The following is a 20162-nucleotide window of genomic DNA, read 5'->3' as shown; positions in this document are numbered from 1 at the left end:
TGACTTTGGAAATTATGGTTGACTGCAACAATCAGATTATGGACCCAGGAAGGGGACAGTTTTGGTGAAAGAAGCTCGGGCAGCCCCTGTGGTGGTGGCTATGGATCTGGAGGTGGAAGTGTGGATAGCAGAAGGCTTTAAAATAAAACAGAGACAAATGCTACAGTTCTTAGCAGGAGAGGGAGCGAGGGGTCGTCAGGAAAGCGGCAGGTCACTGTGAGACAGTCGTCCCGAATGCATTGGAGGAACTGTAAAATCTGCCACAGAAGGAACGATGACCCATGGTCAGAAAAGTCACCGCGGCTTAAACAGGAAGCCACTTGTTCAGGACGCTCACAGCCACAGTTTGCAGAAAGTGCAGCCAGTGAAGAATCAGTGTGGTGGAGACTCCATGCCAGTCCTGAGCCTTCTACCTGTCGGAGCTTTGTCTTTTCCTTCTCATCACCTCACATATTGTCCTGTAAATTGTTGGTACCAGGAATGAAAAATTAAGGAATGTCTAACTTTTCAACATTTGTGTAGTTCAGTTTTTCTACATTTTAGTACAGAAACGTTAACAAAATACAGTTTTGAAGGTGTGTCCTTGTGCATTATCAGGTGAGGAAGATAATTACTATTTTGTTAACCGTGATGAATGGGCGCTGACACGTGGAGAGAACAGATACTCGTATGTTTGCAATGTGTGTTTTAGATAATTAGGATTGGGTAATAAAAAATAGCACATTTGGGGTTGGGGATTTAGCTCAGCGGTAGAGCGCTTGCCTAGCAAACGCAAGGCCCTGGGTTCGGTCCCCAGCTCCGAAGGAAAAAAAAAAAAAAAGAAAAAATAGCACATTTGTAAATTTAATAGCATTAAGATTAGCTTCAAATGAAAAAGATCTCAAAAGTTAAAAAAAAAAGAAAAAATAAACTTAAAAGTATTTAGTTTTATTGTCTCTAATATTATAAGATAAGATAAAGATATACTATAAATTATTACACGATATAATAAAGGTGATAAGTATTATCCTTAGAGGGGTGTGTGTGTGTGTGTGTGTGTGTGTGTGTGTGTGTGTGTGTAAGCCAGCCTCTGGAGCTGGAGTCATAGGCAATGATAAGCTATCGGACGTGGGTGCTGGGTCCTCTGGAATAGCAGTACGTGTTCCTAACCTCTAGGCCATCTCTCTAGTCTTTGGGTTTTGTGAAGTCATTGTGTCATCACTTGCTGAATGCTGGGGGGATTTTAAGCTAAGGCCACAGCTCCACCCTCAGAAGCTTCTGGTGGAGGGCAGGTACTGCGGGATGAATTACATATGAAGGCAGCACTCACCAAGGCCTCAGGAAGCCAATGCCTTCCAGCAACCGACCAAAGTAATGGGACATGCAGAGCGCATGAGCAGAGGTCCGTCAGCCTAGGACAGGGCAAGGCTGGAGGTTACAGCACTTATGAGGCAGGCCTTGGAGAATGGGTTCAGATCGCAGCAGATGGGTAAGGAAGGGTACGGACATTTGCATTGACACTGCTGTTGCTGTTGGCCCAAGCAGTGGCTTTGGGAAATCAAAGGGCAAATGTAGTCTGGCATAGTCACCACGTAGGGTAGGTTTAATTTCATGAGACCTCCTGAGGGGTTGGGACAGGGGAGTGAATCAGTTTTGAAGAAGACAAACTGAGCCAGAGTCAAGTCAGGGAGAAGCAGAAGAGCCAGGTCCCCAAAGGCAGAGCAAAGGCCTGGGCTGTAACAGCCGTGATCTGAGGAGCAAGGGCTCGGCATTTCAGGCCCAGTAGATGTGGCAGGCTCATGGCCGCCAGTAGGGCTCACAGCTGAGTCCTCTTGAAGGCCACAGGTTGAACCTGCCCTTATTTCCTGGTCTGTGGACGCTTGGAACTATAGAATACCAGTGCAAGAATGGGGCCAAGGCCATCAGCGCTCTGGTGGCACTAAGGCCGTAGATTACAGCCATATCATCTGCCGGAGGCAAGGGGGTTTGAGTGGAGGAAAGACTTCTGCTTCCACGGAGGCTAGAAGAGGAAATGAGAAAGGTAAACGGGCTGGGCCCTAAGAGGAGACTTCCATTTTTCTCTTTAAACTACGTCTGTAACACAGGGGTTGGTTTGTTTGTATACTTTTGAGACAGTGTCTTGTTGTATGGCCTTAAACCTGTGGCAGCTCTCCTTCCTCAGCTTCTCAGGTATCACCATGCCTCACATACGTGGGTACATTCTTACTGTAAAAATCCTACTACAGGCCGTGCCCCGCCCCCTCCCCGTCCATCCCACCCTGCCCTGTGCTCTGCCTGGAGCATTTGCACTTGGCACATTATTTGGATGCACTGGTGCCTCACCCTCTGCCTTTCTCCTTCTGTCAGGGAGTACAAGGACAATGCCTTGCTGGCTCAGCTGATCCAGGACAAGCTGGACGCTTATAAAGCTGATGACCCGACAATGGGGGAGGTAAGTCTGGCCTGGGAGCACAAGGCTCTCACCTTGAGTAAACAGTAGTTATGTGGCAGACCTTGTGCATGGCCCTGCAGCTCACTGAGCATATGTGAGGGCTGCTGTTCCTGTCTGGTGGAGTGCCCAGTGCCCCTGGGGCAGGCTGACGCAGAACATTTCAGCCCGGCCAGGGCAGCCGGTTTATTCCTGCTTGCCAGTGCTCCCAGCTTCAGCCCTGAATGTACAGGGAACTTCCCAGTAGCGACAGAGCAACAGTAGCAAGTTGACAGTGGTGGTGTCCTCGCACCTCAGTCACGTTTATGTGTAGCCCGTGTGTGCACAGTTCTATGCACTTTTAACATACACAGGTTTGTGTAGCCAGCACTGCTATGGAGATACAGCGCTCCGGGGGAGAGGGCTCAGCCCAGAGGCAGAGTGGTGTTTACCTAGCATGTGCGAGACCCTCGCTGATCCCTAGACACAGAGCTGTCCATCAGCGCTGTGGACCTGTAATTGGACCCCTCCATGTTGGGCGCTCCAGACAGCTGGTCACCGGGTGTGTAATGAACTGGTGCTCAGTCACAAAGCCCCTATGGCCCCAGCTTCAGAAGGGTGTCAGAAGGCCGGAGGGTTCCTCGCCTGGAACTGCTGGTGCTCCTGTGAATTACTGGGCACAGTGCCCTTTGCTGTTTGGTGGGCTTGCTCCACAGAGCGCTCTTCCTACTGCCTGGAACACAGAGGCTCTGCTACTTGGTTGGACTTAGATGGCTCTTGAAGCTTCTCCCTATTTCTTGCCAGGGTCCCGACAAGGCACGGTCCCAGCTCCTGATCCTGGATCGTGGCTTTGACCCCAGCTCCCCTGTGCTTCATGAACTGACGTTTCAGGCTATGAGTTACGACCTGCTGCCTATTGAAAATGATGTTTACAAGTAAGAATTAAGTGACATGGCTCACGCAGACTAACTCTCCTGACAGCTGGAATTCCACTGATGTAGAAAAAGGATGTTTTTGTGGTTTTAATTTTTTTCTCTTTTTGTATATATATATACACACACACACACACACACACACACATATATATATATATATATATATATATATATATAGAGAGAGAGAGAGAGAGAGAGAGAACACATGAATGTCATGTTTGAAATGCATGTTTGTGTGTGTGCACACACACACAAGGATAGGCCCATAATTGATATTGGCTGTCATCTTTTAAATCACTTTCTGCCTTATTGAGGCAAAGTCTTTGAACCCAGAGTTTGCCAATTTGGGCTAGTCTATCTTTCCAGTTTATCCCAGGCACCTCCTTGTCTCTGCCTCCCCAGTTTTGGATTAGAGATGGCTTCCATACCCGCCCCACATTTTGTGGGCTCTGGGCATCTGAACTTTTGTCTTTATCAAATTTCTGTGGCAAGTGCTTTATCCATTTCTTCAGCCCCACCAAAGAATGTTTTAATATTAGGAAAAGTCTGAGCACAATTACCATTTCGTAGATGAGCCTGTGAGGTTTTCTGAGGGTTCCCCGTCGGTGTGTCATTCCTACACGCCTGCTGACAGGACAGAACGTTAAGTCTTTTCTTCCAACTCACATCACTTCAAGTCAGCTTCTCAGATGTGTTGGCAGGCTGGTTTTATGTGTGTCTTATTCAGAGTCGAAAGTTCTTAATTACAGATCACAAAATGTGATTGTAGTAAAATATTTCAACAGAGTTCCCGAACGCTGTGCAGTGGAACTGCTCTCTTCTTTCTATAAAATATTACCCACCCGTAATCTTGGCATTCAGGAGCCTAAGACAGGAGGGTCATGAGTTTGAAGCCAGCCTGGACATCTCAGTGTGAGACCCTGTCTCACAACAAAGAATGGCTTTAAAATGAATGTCTGGGACTGGAGAGATGGCTCAGTGGTTAAACAAGGCCCTGAATTTGATTTCCAGCACACACGTGGTAACAAACAAGTACTTTTAACTCTAGTTTCAGGGGATCTGATGCCCTCTTATGGCCTCCACAGACACCAAGGCATGCACGTGGTGCGTGGACACACAAGCAAAACACAAACATAAAACAAACTAAACTCTTCCAGGGCCAATGATTCTAGAGCTGGAGAGATGGCTCAGTGGTTAAGAGCAGTTGCTACTCTTGCAGAGGACAGGGTTCAGTTCCTAGCACCCACATGGTCGCTTAAAACTGTAATTCCCGTTCAGAGCACTGATACCTTCTGGCCTCTGTGGGCACCAGGAACTCACATGGTACATATACGTGCACACAGGTAAACACTTGTCCACATAAAATAAGATAAACGCATCTTTGTAAAATGAAGGTTCTGCTGGGTGTGGTGTCGCACTTCTTTAATCCCAGCACTCAGGAGGCAGAGGTAGGAGCATCTCCAAGAGTTCAAGGCCAGCCTGGCTTACATCAGCAAGTTCCTACTTGGTTTTGCATACAGGCACCAACTCTCAATTAATTAACTAATTAATTAATAATAAAAATGAAGATTCTGAAAATATTTGTGATTTTTTTTAACCCAGTTCCTGGGGTTCTGGCCTCCTCTGGGCACTTATGACTCCATGTATAAAATATGTTGAGGACCCATGACAGAAGCTGCTAGAAACCTTTTAGGCACCTTATGTTTGCAGATTTAGCCCTCCCCTTTCTCAGAAAGGGGCCATCAGATATGTAGTCTTTTTTTTTTTTTAAGATTTATTCATTTATTATATATAAGTACACTGTAGCTGTCTTCAGATACACCAGAAGAGGGCATCAGATCTCTTTACAGATGGTTGTGAGCCACCATGTGGTTGCTGGGAATTGAACTCAGGACCTCTGGAAGAGCAGTCAGTGCTCTTAACCACTGAACCATCTCTCCAGCCCTAGTCTTTCTTTTCTATATAACTGTAGACTCACATAGAACTGCCACCAGCCCCCCTCCCCCACCCCCAACCCCACCCCCAGGCTCTGAGGGGTCAAAGCACAGCTTCCTAGTTGCTACCTTTGAACAGATTGCCTTCTTGCCCAGATGACCTGGCCAGCCTGACAGGCGGCTGGTGTTATGAGCCACGTCTGGGATCACCTAGAAGTCTCAAGAATAGGACACACCTGGATGTGGGAGTGACTGCCTATAATCCCAGCATTCAAGGGGTGGAGGCAGGAGGATCAAGATTTATTTTTTATTTTTTTATTTTTTGGTTCTTTTTTGCGGAGCTGAGGACCGAACCCAGGGCCTTGCGCTTCCTAGGCAAGCGCTCTACCACTGAGCTAAATCCCCAACCCCAGAGGATCAAGATTTAAGGCCTGCCTTAGCTATTTAGGGAGTCTGAAGCTAGCCTGGGAGACATGAAATCCTGTCTCATGGGGGAAAAGTTGTACCATGAGGACTCGAGGCTTACCCAAGTCCTGTCTCCTCTAGGTATGAGACCAGCGGCATTGGAGAGGCGAGGGTGAAGGAGGTGCTCCTGGATGAGGACGATGACCTGTGGATTGCACTGCGACACAAGCACATCGCAGAGGTGTCCCAGTAAGAACTCTGCCGACCCTTCCCCAGGGTGGGCCCTTAACTCAGCAACCTGGGGCGTGAGCTCATCCCCTTGGCAAAGTTGCCAACACACTAGCCAGGACGGGCAGGTCCCTCCTGTTACCTGAATGTGCGCTTCTCCAGCTTCACCAACTCAAAAAACCCACCCCTCGCCCGGCTGTGACGCACACCTTTAACCCCAGCATTCAGGAGACAGAGGCAGGAGGGTCTCAGAGCTGCAGGACAGCCTGGTCTACAGAGAAAGTTCCAGGACAGCCAGGACTGCACAGAGAAACCCTGTCTCAAAAAAGAAAGAAAGAAAAAGAAAAAAAGGAAAGAAAGAAAAGGAAAGAAAGTAAAGAAAAAGAGAAAAAATATTGATCCATGGGCTTGGGAAGGGCTGTAGTTTAGAGGTAAAGCCCTTTCCTGACCTTGACAAGGTCCTAGATTCAACCACCAGCTCCACAAAAATAATACTTAATTAGGGGTGGTTTCGTTCTTGTCGTGTTTTGTTGTTGTTTTTGTTTGTTTGTTTTTGAGGCAGGTTTCTCTGTGTAGCCCTATCTGTCCTGGAACTCACTCTGTAGATCAGGCTGGCCTCAAACTCAAAGATTTCCCCTACCTCTGTTGGGATTAAAGGAACGTGCCACCACAGCAGATATTGGGGTGGAAATACTGACCCATATTTCCTGCTGGAAAATTTATTTATCATTTACTTACATACTACATATATTTGTATTTTCCAAACACAAAACACAAGTGTTTCAGTTTGTGTGCATTTGGAAAGGAAGAAAAAAAAATAAGCACAAGTGTCAGTCCAGTACTGTCCCCTTTGTCCTGGAATCACCGGCATACGCCGTCCTGGAGGCCAGTGATTTAGTGTCAGTCAGAACAGTATGTGTCCTTCACTTTAAATGCAAACCTCAGTGGGAAGAGAATTGCCACTTAGTCCCAAGGAAGGCTCCCAGGGCTTCAGTGGTCTCTGCAGAGGCCATGGGCACTGTGTTGAGCATGGCTGCCTCCCTCATTTTGCAGGGAAGTGACCCGGTCTCTGAAGGACTTTTCCTCTAGCAAGAGGATGAATACTGGAGAGAAGGTAAGCTTGCTGATGTCAAGTCCTGGGGATGCCAGTGCCCAGGCAGCCTGGGAGTCAGCCCTTCCTCTCTGTCCTACCAGGGAGTGGGTGGGGCCAGATTTCTCCCTCACTAAACTTTCAGGCTTTGGTTTTGCTTTTAAGATTGCTATCTGGGGCAGGGTGTGTGGCTCAGTGATAGGATGCTTGTTGAGATCCCCCACACAGCAGACAGATCCTCTCTGGAAGGAACCCCATGACTTTCAGTGTTTGTGAAAAACTGCTTTCTCATATCAAGAGGGTTAAGATTTACCGTTTGGGAACATAACTGATCTTAAGCCAGAAGAATCATGAGAAGTTTTTAGTTTGTGGTAGACTAAGAATTCATAACCTGACCTCCTGAGATCTCCCCTGGCTCAGGCCTCCTTTACTCTGTTGGAAATGTCATACCCAGCCATGTGCACTGATGCTGACTTACCTTGTAATCTCAGTCAGGATGGCCAGCAGGTATTGGCTCTAGCTGCCAAGCCTGACGACGTGAGTTCAGGTCCTGGACCTCACATATCAGGAGAAAAATGACTCCTGCGGGCAGGCTGTCTCCTGAGGCTTCTATAACTGTGCTGTGGCATTCATGCACGTGTATTTGCATGCATACACATAGTTAATTAAAATATAACTTAAAGAGCTGGAGCTAGAGCTCCGACATTAAGAGCAATTACTGCTCTTACATAGGACCCAAGTTCAGTTCCCAGCACCCACATCAGCTCACCACTGCCTGGAACTCCATCTCCGGGATCTGATGCTGTCTTCTGATCTTCACAGACACCTGCATTCAATGGTGCACAGTCCACACCCAGACATGTAGTTACATATGTCCTTTAAGTCTGTGGATGGACACTGTAAAGTCTAATGTAGCTGCTGTCCTGCCAGGTGTGTCCAGCTGCACAGGGCTTCATTAGGGCTAGTGACACCATGACTCCTTTCTTGTAGACCACCATGCGGGACCTGTCCCAGATGCTGAAGAAAATGCCCCAGTACCAGAAGGAGCTCAGCAAGGTACGGAGACCCCAGCCCACACTGTCTGACTTGGAAATGTGGGACCACTCGCCCTGCTGCCCCAGGCAACTCATGAAAAGCTACAGATCCTAGGTCCAGCTTTTATTAGGAAAAGAAGGAAAGGGAGGCGCTTCCTACTGCTGTCTTTCTCTCATCTTCTTTTCCTTCCTTGCTGTTGACCAGAGGCCTCAGTTCCTTAGTACACAGGCTGTCCTCACAGCTGCTGGCCTCCCTCAGAGGCACTGATCTGAGAGAGGGCCAGCAGGCATCCGGGCTTCTGGACCCTGGTCCTAAGGGTGAAAGGATATTACTTGCCTGCAAGGTGCTACACCCACCCCACTCTCAGGCGGCTCATGCTGCTCCACCCTCGTAAAGACTCTCCTCCTCTCCTGCGGGCCGTGGGTTACCCCACTCTCCCAGTTAATGTGTTTGTTATTCCCGCTGGCACCAGAGTCCTCTGTGAGGACACTCGGAGTTGTGTGAGTCAGCGGCTCGTCTCTTTACTGACTCTTGTGCTTCTCCTAGTATTCGACTCACCTGCACCTTGCTGAAGACTGTATGAAGCATTACCAAGGCACCGTAGACAAACTCTGCCGCGTGGAGCAGGTAGGCTTGTCTTCCTTTCTTTTTGCATGGCAGAACTTCTGCCCTACCTATTCACCTCACTGAATCTTAACCTCTGACCTTGAACATCTTACAGAATCCTAGGATCTAGAGAAGGGAGAGCCCATGACCCTGGGTTGTCTCAGCTGTGGGGCCAGTATGGAGCTGCTTTGGTGGGTAGGGCCAAGGTCGTTCTGGAGTGCTGTGCCATGTGGATCTTGCATGCCTGCTCTTCCCAAAGGCTCTGTTTGTCCTGGAGTGACAGCCCTGACCGTGGCGGTTTGGCTGGTGTTTATGTTCTGATGTGCTTTGGTCCCACTCTGACCAGACCGGCGTTGGAGGGTCAGAGGTCCCACTCTGACCAGACCGGCTGCGAGGGCTGCAGCAGGGCGTGAGTCCTCCAGCCTTGCTAACCTCAGGCCGGATGGGACTCTGCCCTCACTGGTGTACTCGGTGTCCCTGCTCCCTTTTCCCTGCCCTCACTGGTGTACTCAGTGTCCCTGCTCCCTTTTCCCTATCTCACAGCACTGATGTCACTGTCACCTTGTGTAGAGAAGTGTGGCAAAGCTGCTAAGCTGTGTGACAAGTGTCTTGTTATTGCTTTCCATCCCCTTGAATTGACTCAGGGTCTCACGTAGGCAGACGAGGCCCTCAAACACTGGGCCTCTCTTAGCCTCTCGTGTCAGGGTCTGAGGGAAGGAAGAAGACACTGACAGATTTCAGACTTGGTGGCTCAGGCCTGAATATTTACATATGATCCATTACAGTATGACGTTATGAAGTAGCAATGAAACAGTCCTATGGTCGGGGTCACCACAACATGAGGAACTGTATAAAGGGTCGCAGCACTGGGAAGGCGGAGAGCCATTGTGCGGCTCAGGAAGAAGCAAGTTCAGATTAACTGCCTAGAAGGCCGAGCCAAGAGGACCCCAGGTTCAGCCACCCTGGCGGCTTAGTGACAGCCTTTCACACTTACCACCACCAAAGCGTTCTAAAGCCTTGTGGGAGTTTCTCTTGCAGGAGGCCTCAACCCATGCTCTCAGTGTGGGACTGAGAGTCTCACCCTTGGCTTGCTGCCGTAAGAGGCTCAGAGTAGGCTTGCATGCTCTGTCCAACAGTGTTGGCTGGGTTACATTAATTGCACAGGTTTTGTTTGGTTTTGGTTTTGGTTAACAATCTAAGTATTAAGCTGGTTTTTGTGATGCACACCAGTAATCCTAGCACCCGGGAGCAGAAGCAGGTGGATTTCTGTGAACTCAAGGCCAGCCTGGTCTATATAATGCACTCTGGGACAGCCAGGGCTATTTTGTGAGAGACCCTGTAAAACTATTCAAAAAAATTGAATTAGTTGCATTTCAGTGAGCTTAGAGGGAATGCTCTAGGGCTGGTGAAATGGCTCAGCAGGCTTGTGGCCAAGGCTGACAACCTGAGTTCAATCCCTGGAATATCTGTGAAGGAGGGCGAGAACCAACTCCCACAAGTTGTCCTCTGACTTCCAATGTGTATCAGGCATACACACTAATACAATAAATAAATGTTATTTCCCAATATCAGCCCCCCTCTTCTCCCAGTTCCCCCTCACACAGATCCTTTCCACATTCCCGTTCCCCTGGGTGTGATGGCTCACCCTTTAATCCTAGCATTCAGGAGAGAAAGGTAGGAAGATCTCTGAGGTTAGGGCTAGCCTGGGCTATATATAGTATGTCCCAGGCCAGCCAGAGCTACATGGTGAGACCCTACCTCAAAAACAAAACAAAAACAAATTTGAGTGTGTGTGTGTGTGGGGTGTGTGTGTGTGTGTATTAGTTGTATTACTTTCTTCCTGCTAAGCACACATCTGCTGGATCTATTGAGAAGACTGGGGGGCTCAGACCAGGTCTGAATGTGAGGTCACCATTCTATTTGGTTAAACTCTTGGGGTCTTGATAGGAAGAGGAGCCCCAGCTACACTCCTAGGAGCCACAAAGAAAGCAGTGGCTGTGTCAGATCTAAAGTCAGCGCTCTGGCTTGTGAGCACAGCACACTGCCAGTGTGAGTGGCACCCACCCGGGCTGTGCTCGTTTCTGTCTTCTCACCTCAGTCTCCTGTCACCTTTCTGCCCTCTACCTCCAAGCCTGGGAGTCTTTCCTTCTTGTTTCCCCTCAGCCCATGAAAAGCTATAAGGAGATTAAAACCAGAGGTGAAGCTCAGAGTAGTTAAACCTTAGTATGCCCTTCCGTGCCAGGAGAGTTGGGGTGGAAAGACTCCAGCCACGAAGAGGCCCTGAGATGCCCAAGTTTTCATGAGTGGGAAGCAAACTGAGTCAGCTGAGTTGTGTGTGTCACAGGTACAGGTGCCCTGGCATCCCTGGTAGGGAACAGTGTGACCAGGTACTGTGCCTGCCTGAGGGAATCTCAGGGCTCTGAGGGTGTCTGGCCATCTTGGGATTCTGTGTCAGCCTTTGTTGCAGGAGACCTGCTCACAGCCTGCTCTGACAACACCACAAAGTTAGGCATTTGTAGATCATGAACTTGCTGAGAACTGTCACCTTCCCAGATTGTCACAGAAATAGGGCCAGCAAGGTGTGTTTTCTGCAGGACCTGGCGATGGGCACAGATGCTGAGGGGGAAAAAATCAAGGACCCCATGAGAGCCATTGTCCCCATCCTGCTGGATGCAAATGTCAGCACTTATGACAAAATTCGCATCATCCTTCTCTACATCTTCCTGAAGAACGGTAGGAGCCAGCAGGGGGCGGGGGAGGAGCCAGCAGGGGAGGAGCCAGCAGGGGAGGAGCCAGCAGGGGAGGCGCCCACATGGGGGAGGAGCCCCGGGGAGAAGCCTGCAGGGGTTGGGGGAGGAGCCTGCATGGGTGGTGGGGAGGAGGAAGAGGAAGAGGAGGAGGAGCAGAGAGTGAACAGTGCTGATGCCAACCAGCAGCCTGGGGAATGGGGAGAACGGGAGGCCAAGGGGCTTTCCCTGCAAGAACTGCAGTAGAACCAGGTCAGTGCTGCACCTGCTCAGCAGCCCTGAGTGCACAGGAAGCAGTGACGCAGATGGAGCCGGCAGGCTCTTCCAGCCAGTTTGCTAGCACTCAGCCTGCCAGATGCCTCCAGGTCGCATCTCATTAGTAACAGAGACCTTTCAACAACTGATACTCAGCCTGTAATCCTTTGGGCGGTAGAGGCAGGAGTATCAGGAGTTCAAGGCCAACCTTAGCTACAAAAGTAAGTTTAAGGCCAGTTCAGACTACATGAGACCCTGTCTAAAACAAACCAACCAAAAAAAAAAAATCTATAAGAACAAACAACAATAAAAACAAAACCAGGGGTTGGGGATTTAGCTTAGTGGTAGAGTGCTTGCCTAGTAAGCGCAAGGCCCTGGGTTCGGTCCCCAGCTCCGAAAAAAAGAAAAAGAAAAAAGAAAACAAAACCAATTGTTTTTACCCATGTCATTGTACAAAAAAAATGGGAAGGAGACTTTCTCACCTGGTGACTTTGGTGCAGGGAGCAAGTAGGCAAGGATGGGACTGGGAGGGCAAGCACCCGTGGTCCGCACAGGGCGGCTCTGTTAGAGTGGAAGCTTCTGATCCCACCGTAGATGTGGCTGAGGAGAAGGGAAGCTGAGGCTTTGCCAATGGCAGGGGTTAGGTGTGGTGACCAGGAGTCTTGTTTTTCAGGTATCACTGAAGAAAACCTAAACAAACTCATCCAGCACGCCCAGATCCCCCCAGAAGACAGTGAGATCATCACCAACATGGCTCACCTCGGGGTGCCCATCGTCACGGATGTAAGGGCCAGGTCATAGGCAGGGAGACCGTGGGAGGTTGGCATACTGTATCCTCGCCACGTTCATGATTGACCAGACCAGTGACCGGCAGCTGGCGGCGTTTGGTGTTTTCAGTACCTGGGTCACAAAAGGCTCAAAACAGTAGAACTGGTTCATGTAAAACAGCCCGTGCTGCTGACATGAAAACATGAAACAGAAACCCAGGGCCACCCACCCACACACACACACACACACACACACACACACACACACTGTCTCAAACTCAAAAAACCCTGTCTCAAAGAATCAAAACAAAACAAAATCCCAGAAAACCCAGACTTTCTCAAGACTCCTTGTTTCAGAGTCTCTTGAGGAGGTCTATTTCAGAGCTACACCTCTCCTTTATTACTCTTTGCCAATGCTAAGCGGGTCCTTAAGAGAATTCCTAGAAGTCGCTGAGACCCATCTAACTGACCTGGTGTGTGCTTGCATTCAGTCCACACTACGCCGCAGAAGCAAGCCGGAGCGGAAGGAGCGCATCAGTGAGCAGACCTACCAGCTCTCACGATGGACCCCAATCATTAAAGACATTATGGAGGTCAGTTTGGGGTTCAGCAGCAGGATCCAGGGCTGCTCTTCAGTGGGCGGTCCAAGTTCCAGCACCCCCGTTTTCAGGCATCAGTGGCTACTGTGCTTTGGTTCCAGTCCTCTGGGGCTCTGTCAGTCTCTGAGGACTCAGGAACACCCACGGACTGATCTTACTTTAGGTTACTGTTGCTGTGATGAAACACCATGACCAAAAGTAACTTGGAGAGGTGGGGCATCACTGTTCATCATGTAAGACATTCAGGGCCAGAGTTCACACAGGACAGAACCTGGAGCAGGAGCTGATGCAGAGGCCAGGAGGGTGCTGCTTACTGGCTTGCTCTCATGGCTGACTCAGCCTGCTTTCTGAGCACCCAGGACCGCCAGCCCAGGGACGGCACCACCCACAGTAATTTGGGCCCTCCTGTATGGCTCACTAACTAAGAAAATGCTTCGTGGGTTTGCCTACAACCTGATTTTAAGGAGGCAAGGTTCCCTCCTCTCATGTCAAGTAACACTAGCCCGGAAAGACAGACCATGGAGACCTCAAGATCCATGTGCCTACTGCTCCAGTCTCAGGGGAGATAGCCCCATACTTTAGAAGTGCCTCTGTGGTGTAGGACCTAGAAGGGTTAGACTCACATCACTGTCTCTTAGTTAGCATTGCTGTGAAGAAACACCATGTCTAAGACACTTTTTCTAAAGGAAAACATTTAACTGGGGCTGGCTTACAGTTTCTGCAATTCAGTCCGTTATCATCAAGGCAGGAAGCCTGGCAGCATCCAAGCAGACATGGTGCTGGAGAAGGAGCTGAGAGTTCTCCATCTAGATCCACAGGCAGCAGGAAGAGACTCTCTAAGCCGTCTACACGCTGACACACTTCCTCCAACAAGGCCACACCTCCTAATACCTCCGTTTTGCATAGGACAAGCGTATTGGAACCACCACAGTCAGGATGTCATGTTCAGATGAGGAACATGCACAGACTACTAGGGGACATGGTCCTTCTAGATCCCATCTCAGCCAGGTGTGGAAGGGCCCCCATGGAGGCCACAGCCCGCCCACCTCCCCACACTAGCAGACAGACCTGGGCTCTGTGCCTCAAGCTTGCCCCTTGGACTATTCTTGTCCTCATCTCTACTTCCTGGCCCTACTTCCCTTCCGTCTCTACGAGGTCCCACGTTGTATGGCACTTCACATGTCTGACCGTCCAGCATCCCAGAGTCTGTTGCATTCTGGTCAGCAACGCTATTTACATACAGCTTTGCTATTCAGGTTTTGAATTGAGATTGGGTCTCATGTCCTGGCTGACCTTGAACTTATGATATATGCAAGGATGATCTGTAGCGAAGGATGATATTGAACTTTTTTTTTTTTATAAGATTTATTTATTTATTTTATATGAGTACACTGTGGTTGTCCTCAGACACACCAGAAGGGGCATCAGATCCCATTACAGATGGCTGTGAGCCACCATGTGGTTGCTGGGAATTGAACTCAGGACCTCTGGAAGAGCAGTCTGTTCTCTTATCGGCTGAGCCATCTCTCCAGCCCGATATTGAACTTCTAATCTCCTTTCTCTCTCCCTTAATTGCTGGATTCAAAGCAGGTACCACTATGCCCAGTAATGTAGTACAGGGACCAACTCAGGGCTTCATACATGCTGTACCCGACCAACCCAGTCACATCTTCTAATAGGATGATTCTGTCACTTGGTGCCTTGTGTCTATGGCATAGAGCCTGCCGCACACTAGGCTGTGGCCCCATGTTTCTTGGCTGTCAAGGGATGAGAGGCAGTGCTTCGCAGAAGCTCTTTAGAGTCACTCCCACCCCTCAACATCACTGCAGGAACCCTGCAGAGTCCTCCACCTCTAGGTTCTTAAGGTTGGAGGGACAACAGACCCAACTCCTCACTTGATAGGCAAACAAAATGGGAGTGCAGAGAGTGACACCTCGCCTCGCGCCCCTGAGTGAGCTCAGGGACTGCTACCAACTTACATGCTGGAAGAATAGTATTTGTGCAGGGTGAGTCAGCATCCTATTTTTAAAGCCTACAAAACCAAAGGATGGGCGGCTGTGGCACACCCAGGAACCAATTGCCTGTCTCAGCTGTGGGGCTGAACGTTGCCGCCTGCTCTTCCACCCCTCCTCCCTGCTCCCCAAGGACACCTGCATGGGCTTCTCATGTTGCTCCTAAGTGGAGTGTGGATTTCTAAGTGGCAGGAGATAGCGGAATCCATCCATTAGACAATTAGCCCCTTGACACACTGCAGGGGAGGCTCAGACCCAGTTGTCATGAGGCTGACATGTTGGGAACTGAGTGGACCGAGTACTGTTTGGTCTTGATGGGTTATTCGATGGAGAACATTGCAGAGCTGAGAGAAGTGAGTGCCTTGCTGTTTGACAGAGGACCCATAGGGCCAGGCTGCAGAATGACTGCCCCACCTCCTGCCAGCCCTTTCAGGCACACGGTGGCCTGACCTCAGTCTCTCTCTCCTCTCTAGGACACCATTGAAGACAAACTGGATACAAAGCACTACCCATACATCTCTACCCGCTCTTCCGCATCCTTCAGCACCACTGCTGTGAGGTAGGTCAGTGTGGGGGTGCAGGCTGTGTGGCTCTCCCTTTGGCTCCAAGCCTTCAAGAACTCCCTCCCTCCCTTTCCCTTCATGCACCCTCAGCCCTTGCTCACCCTGGAACAAGCCAGGCCTACTTGTATAGCCAGGTCAGCTGCACACCCTTTAATCTGTAGGTCTCTCTTGAGTGTTCCTCTTCTCTAACTACCTGCTGAGTCTTGGAAGGCCAGCATCCATTCATAGCAGTTCTCCTCATAGCCGCCTGACGTGGATGGCCCAGGCCAGCAGACAGGCATTGGGACTGTGTCTCTAGAGCTGGAGCTGTCGGAGCTGCAGAGAAGACAATCACTGTGCTTCCCAGGGCTGACTCCTTCTTTGTTTTGTTTGGGGGTTGTTAATTTATTTGTTTTGTTGGGTTTTGTTTTCTTTTCTGAGGCCGGGTTGCCCTGGATGACCTGGAACTCACTCTGGAAACCAGGCTGGCCTTAAACTCAGAGAGATCCTCCTGCCTCTGCCTCCTAGCTGCTGGGACTAGATGTGTTCACCACCGCCTGGCTTCTTTTGTTATTTTTTTGAGATAGGATCTCTGTGTAGCTCTGGCTGTCCTGGAACTCACTATGCTGACCAGCCTGGCCTTGAACCCACAGAGATCCACCGGTAATATCTGCCTCCCAAGGCTGGATTGAAGGTGTGCTCCACCATGACCAGAAACACTCTAGAGTGCCAGACGCTGTCCGATGACTCTGGCTTTTCTTCTTTCTGTTTTCACCGTTGGCCTTTGACCTGGGCAGGTCTGCAGTGGCGCCTGTGGCATTGGCTTCCCCTTGTATGGCAGCCTGGGTGAAAAAGTCATTGCCAGCTGGGCAGTAAAATACAGCTGGCTCCAAGTGCTGCCCTTGCCAGGCCCGAGGGGCACGGGAGAGACGGAGTGCCCAGCTGCGCCCGGGCCTCCATGAGGAAGCAGGGTGGAGCATTCTGGTGTCCAGAGGGGATTCGCTTCCTCTTTCATGTTTTTCATTGTCCCGGCCTGTGTCTCAGTCCAGGCCCCTACTAAGGAAGTGCAGGGACAGAGAGACCTGGCAGCAAAGGCTCAGCTGCTCTTTACCTCCCTGGTAATGCCTGAGCAGTGCCGTGCGGCCCTGGTTCCGTCACCTGGCATTCAGCATCTCCCATCCTGTTAGACTGTGACTTCTGAGTAACGAGTGCTGTCTGTCCCTGGAGATACAGTACCAGGAAGCCTGGCCCCCACAGAGCTTCTTTACATGTGATCAGTGTGCAGGCTTGATGGGGCCCCTCTGCCTCTGCACACTGCAAGCCCAGACATCTGAATGAGAGCCATCCAGGCAGAGCTGCTGTGAGACAAGCCAGTCTGGTGCCTGAGTATTCATGAGAGCGTGGCAGTCACAGCTCAGGCACCTGCAGTGCAGCTCAGCTTGGCCAGCATTGATGAGCAGTGCTGCTCTGTGAGGCCCTGGTACGAGTCATCTGTGTGTGCTCTCTCCCTCAGTGCCCGCTATGGACATTGGCACAAGAATAAGGCCCCCGGGGAGTACCGCAGCGGCCCCCGCCTCATTATTTTCATCCTTGGGGGCGTGAGCCTGAATGAGATGCGCTGTGCCTACGAAGTGACGCAGGCCAACGGCAAGTGGGAAGTGCTCATAGGTAAGCAGGGCAGGCCCGCCTCACTGCACTGCCAGTCCATCCCATGCTTCCTGTTGCTCCCACCGTAGGGCCTCCCTCACCCCAGCAAAACCTGGCCCTGGATAGCACTTTATGGGTGGCAGAAGCTGTCTGCCCCGCTTGTCTCCTGCTGAAAGACAGCAGTTTGGAATGGAAAGAGCCTGGTCACAGGGCTCAAGTCCACACAGTGACACTGCCAAGTGCAGTCACTTAAGCCACAGAGGCTCTCTCCAAGCCGTATCTTACCACGCCCGATGGCAGGGCTGTCACTACTGACCTCCCCACCCTCTCTGTTGGAGGTGACTGACAGTGTCATCCATTGTGGCCTAAAGGCTGAGTCAGGACTCCCTAGCCAGGCCCGCTTCCTTCTGGTCTGCCACACCCTCTCATATTTCCTGTTCACTTCCAAAAGAACACAAGCAGCTGGTGGAAGAAGGCCTGTGCCGCAGAAGGCACTTCCTGCTTCCTGTCTCCAGGATCATCTGCAGCATCTAGGGCTGACAGACACCCTAGGGAGAAAAATCTGGGTTCTTCCAGATGTCTCCATTTTGTCCCCAAACAGTTTTATGTGCCACAGATTGTCAGGAGCTGTCGTGGATACTGCCCTGTCTAGCTCACCCTCTGTGGGTACACATGCTGGGTAAAGTCTAAGACCAGAGATCAAGGTTCTAGTGTTCTTGTGTGCTGCCCTGCCAGAAGGGCTTCCCTCAGCACACAGACACCTGCCCATACTCCTAGGTGAGGTCATCTCCGGGAGTGTCACTTGTGTCTATCCAACTTGGATGACACAGTCCCGGCATCCCCAAGCTGTCCAAGCAAGCAGGCTCCATCAAGCAGTGAGATAGCTGCTTCTGGGTTCACCAAGACAGGCCGGAAGGGGTCACCTCTTTGCACAACCACATGGGAAAACTGTACACCCTCCCCCAGCTCCCATAGGCATCTCTGGTTAGTGTCCCTGCCTGTTTTTCTGTCTGTGATGTAGGCCCCATGAGTGTTCCCTGCTTACTTGCATACGTGTTGCATGCTTATGTTAGAGGACTCTAAGCTCAAGCACAGTGTCTTCCCTGGACAGCAGCCATCACTACCAGGCTTTGGGTGGGAACCTTCCTTGAGGTTCCTTGTGCAGGGGGAGGGTGAAGACCCAGGGACAGAGAGCTGCCCATGTGGGTTCATGGAGGGGCTTCCCAAGACAGCCACTGTCTGCCGTGTGGCCTCACAGGCTTTATGCATGCCAGCACCGTGCTGTCTGTACATGTGTGCATGTGCCTGTCTGTGCATGCCTCGCCTCTCACGCCTCTCCGGCTTCGGGCACTGGGACCTCTGTTGGCGTCCAGGGCGCCTTGTTCAGCCGGCCTCTATTCTCCCACAGGTTCTACTCACATTCTCACTCCCACCAAATTCCTCATGGACCTGAGACACCCCGACTTCAGGGAGTCCTCTAGGGTATCTTTTGAGGATCAGGCTCCAACAATGGAGTGAGAGCCAAAGAGACAAAGTAAAAGCAGCTTATTCCAGAAAGAAACTCTTCCGCTCTGAAGGGCTTTCTTTGATGATCCTGTCACTCTCTTTCTTTTTCTCTTTTTACTTTATCATTTCTTTGATTTCCTTTTTCCAAGAAAATGCTTGCAGTTCTTAACGCCAATTGAAAATGTGTCCAGTGCCGCCTTCACACCCTGGGCTCCATCTGCCAACTCGCTCCTGCCCTGGGTGAACGCTGCACAGTGACTGGGTTAAACCGAGTGACCGCAGCCGTGAACACTCAAAGAGGGAACTAGGGCTAGGGCTGTCTGAGGCATGGCACCCAAGCCTGCACCCAGGATGAAACGTAGGCTCCTACAGTGGATGTGACTTGAGAGTGAGGCCAGCTGACATTCAGGATGGCCACACATAAAAGGCCAACACTTGGGAGATGTTCACAGCACCTGAGGGTGAGGGAGGAGTGGCCAGGGGGACAGAGGAGGCTCCGGGGCAATGGAAGCAGAGGGATGGACACCTTTAGTCAGACAGGTACAGTGCTGAGGGATGACCGTGACACCACTGCTCACACCCCACGCTGCAGACACTGCACTCCCTTATTCTGCTTTTACTCCAGTCCAGTGGGGCAGGCTGCCACCCAGCTACTCAGCGGGCAGAGGCGGGGCCAAGGCCCACCTGGGCTACAGAGTGAGTTCAAGACCAGCCCGGCAACTTAACAAGACTGTGTCTCAAAATAAAAAATAAAAATGGGACTGGAGAGATGGCTCAGTTGTTAAGAGCACATAGTGCTCTTGAAGAGGACCCAGACTCTGTTCCCAGCACCCAGATTGAGCCACTCAACCACCTGTAACCCCAGCTCCAGAATATCTGACCTTTGACCTCTGTGGGCACCTGCATGCATGAATACCTACGCACACACTTATGCATAATTAAAATGAAATTAAAGCTTTTTTAAAAGGTAAAAAGAGGGCTGGGATGTGTCTTAGTGGTAGACAGGTTGCCTGGCACGTGTAACACTTAGAAGGAGAGGAAGAAGGGAAGACATTGCTTTTCTGGATCTTTCGGAATTGAGCAGTGTGCGCTCTCTCTCTCTCTCTCTCTCTCTCTCTCTCTCTCTCTCTCTCTCCCCTTTCTACCCCCCCCCCCTTAATCAGCTCTACAGCCCTCAAGGGAAATCTGTTCTTGATTACTCCCCCCATCCCTGCTTGTTGCTCAGGGGCATCCTGTCTGTCTGGTGACTTACTAGACCCTCCTCACTCCTCCTTTTCCATCCCTTAAGAGTGTTGGGGACTCCATGTTAGTAATCCCTCAGTATTTTTACCTGTTTTATTATGGGCTCTAAAAATGTCCTTTCAACATAAGTTGACCCCGTGAGCCAGTAAGTTGGAGTGTCCTGTAAGCTGCAGTGAGAGAGCCTCTGGCCACTGCACCAAGACGC

General features: G+C 50.5%; 1 protein-coding gene across 2 annotated transcripts in view; it reads left to right on the top strand.

Annotated features, from left to right (window-relative positions):
• Positions 1-20162, top strand: part of Stxbp1 (syntaxin binding protein 1) — a 61255-nt gene that overhangs the window by 36269 nt on the left and 4824 nt on the right. The window contains exons 8-19 of one of the 2 annotated variants that reach the window (XM_087649644.1): positions 2347-2431; positions 3212-3342; positions 5823-5930; positions 6963-7023; positions 7990-8055; positions 8581-8661; positions 11235-11373; positions 12316-12425; positions 12901-13002; positions 15494-15579; positions 17076-17230; positions 18618-18743. In XM_087649644.1, the coding sequence (XP_087505770.1) occupies positions 2347-2431; positions 3212-3342; positions 5823-5930; positions 6963-7023; positions 7990-8055; positions 8581-8661; positions 11235-11373; positions 12316-12425; positions 12901-13002; positions 15494-15579; positions 17076-17230; positions 18618-18727 (1234 nt within the window). In that variant the 3' untranslated portion in view covers positions 18728-18743. 2 annotated transcript variants of the gene reach the window in all.

The sequence above is a fragment of the Rattus norvegicus genome, chromosome 3, assembly GCF_021556685.1.
Source record: "Rattus norvegicus strain SHRSP/BbbUtx chromosome 3, alternate assembly SHRSP_T2T, whole genome shotgun sequence".
In the NCBI taxonomy this organism is placed as follows: Eukaryota; Metazoa; Chordata; class Mammalia; order Rodentia; family Muridae; genus Rattus; species Rattus norvegicus.
The sequence above is the reverse complement of the archived record's forward strand: the minus strand, read 5'-3'. Positions and strand labels throughout refer to the sequence as shown.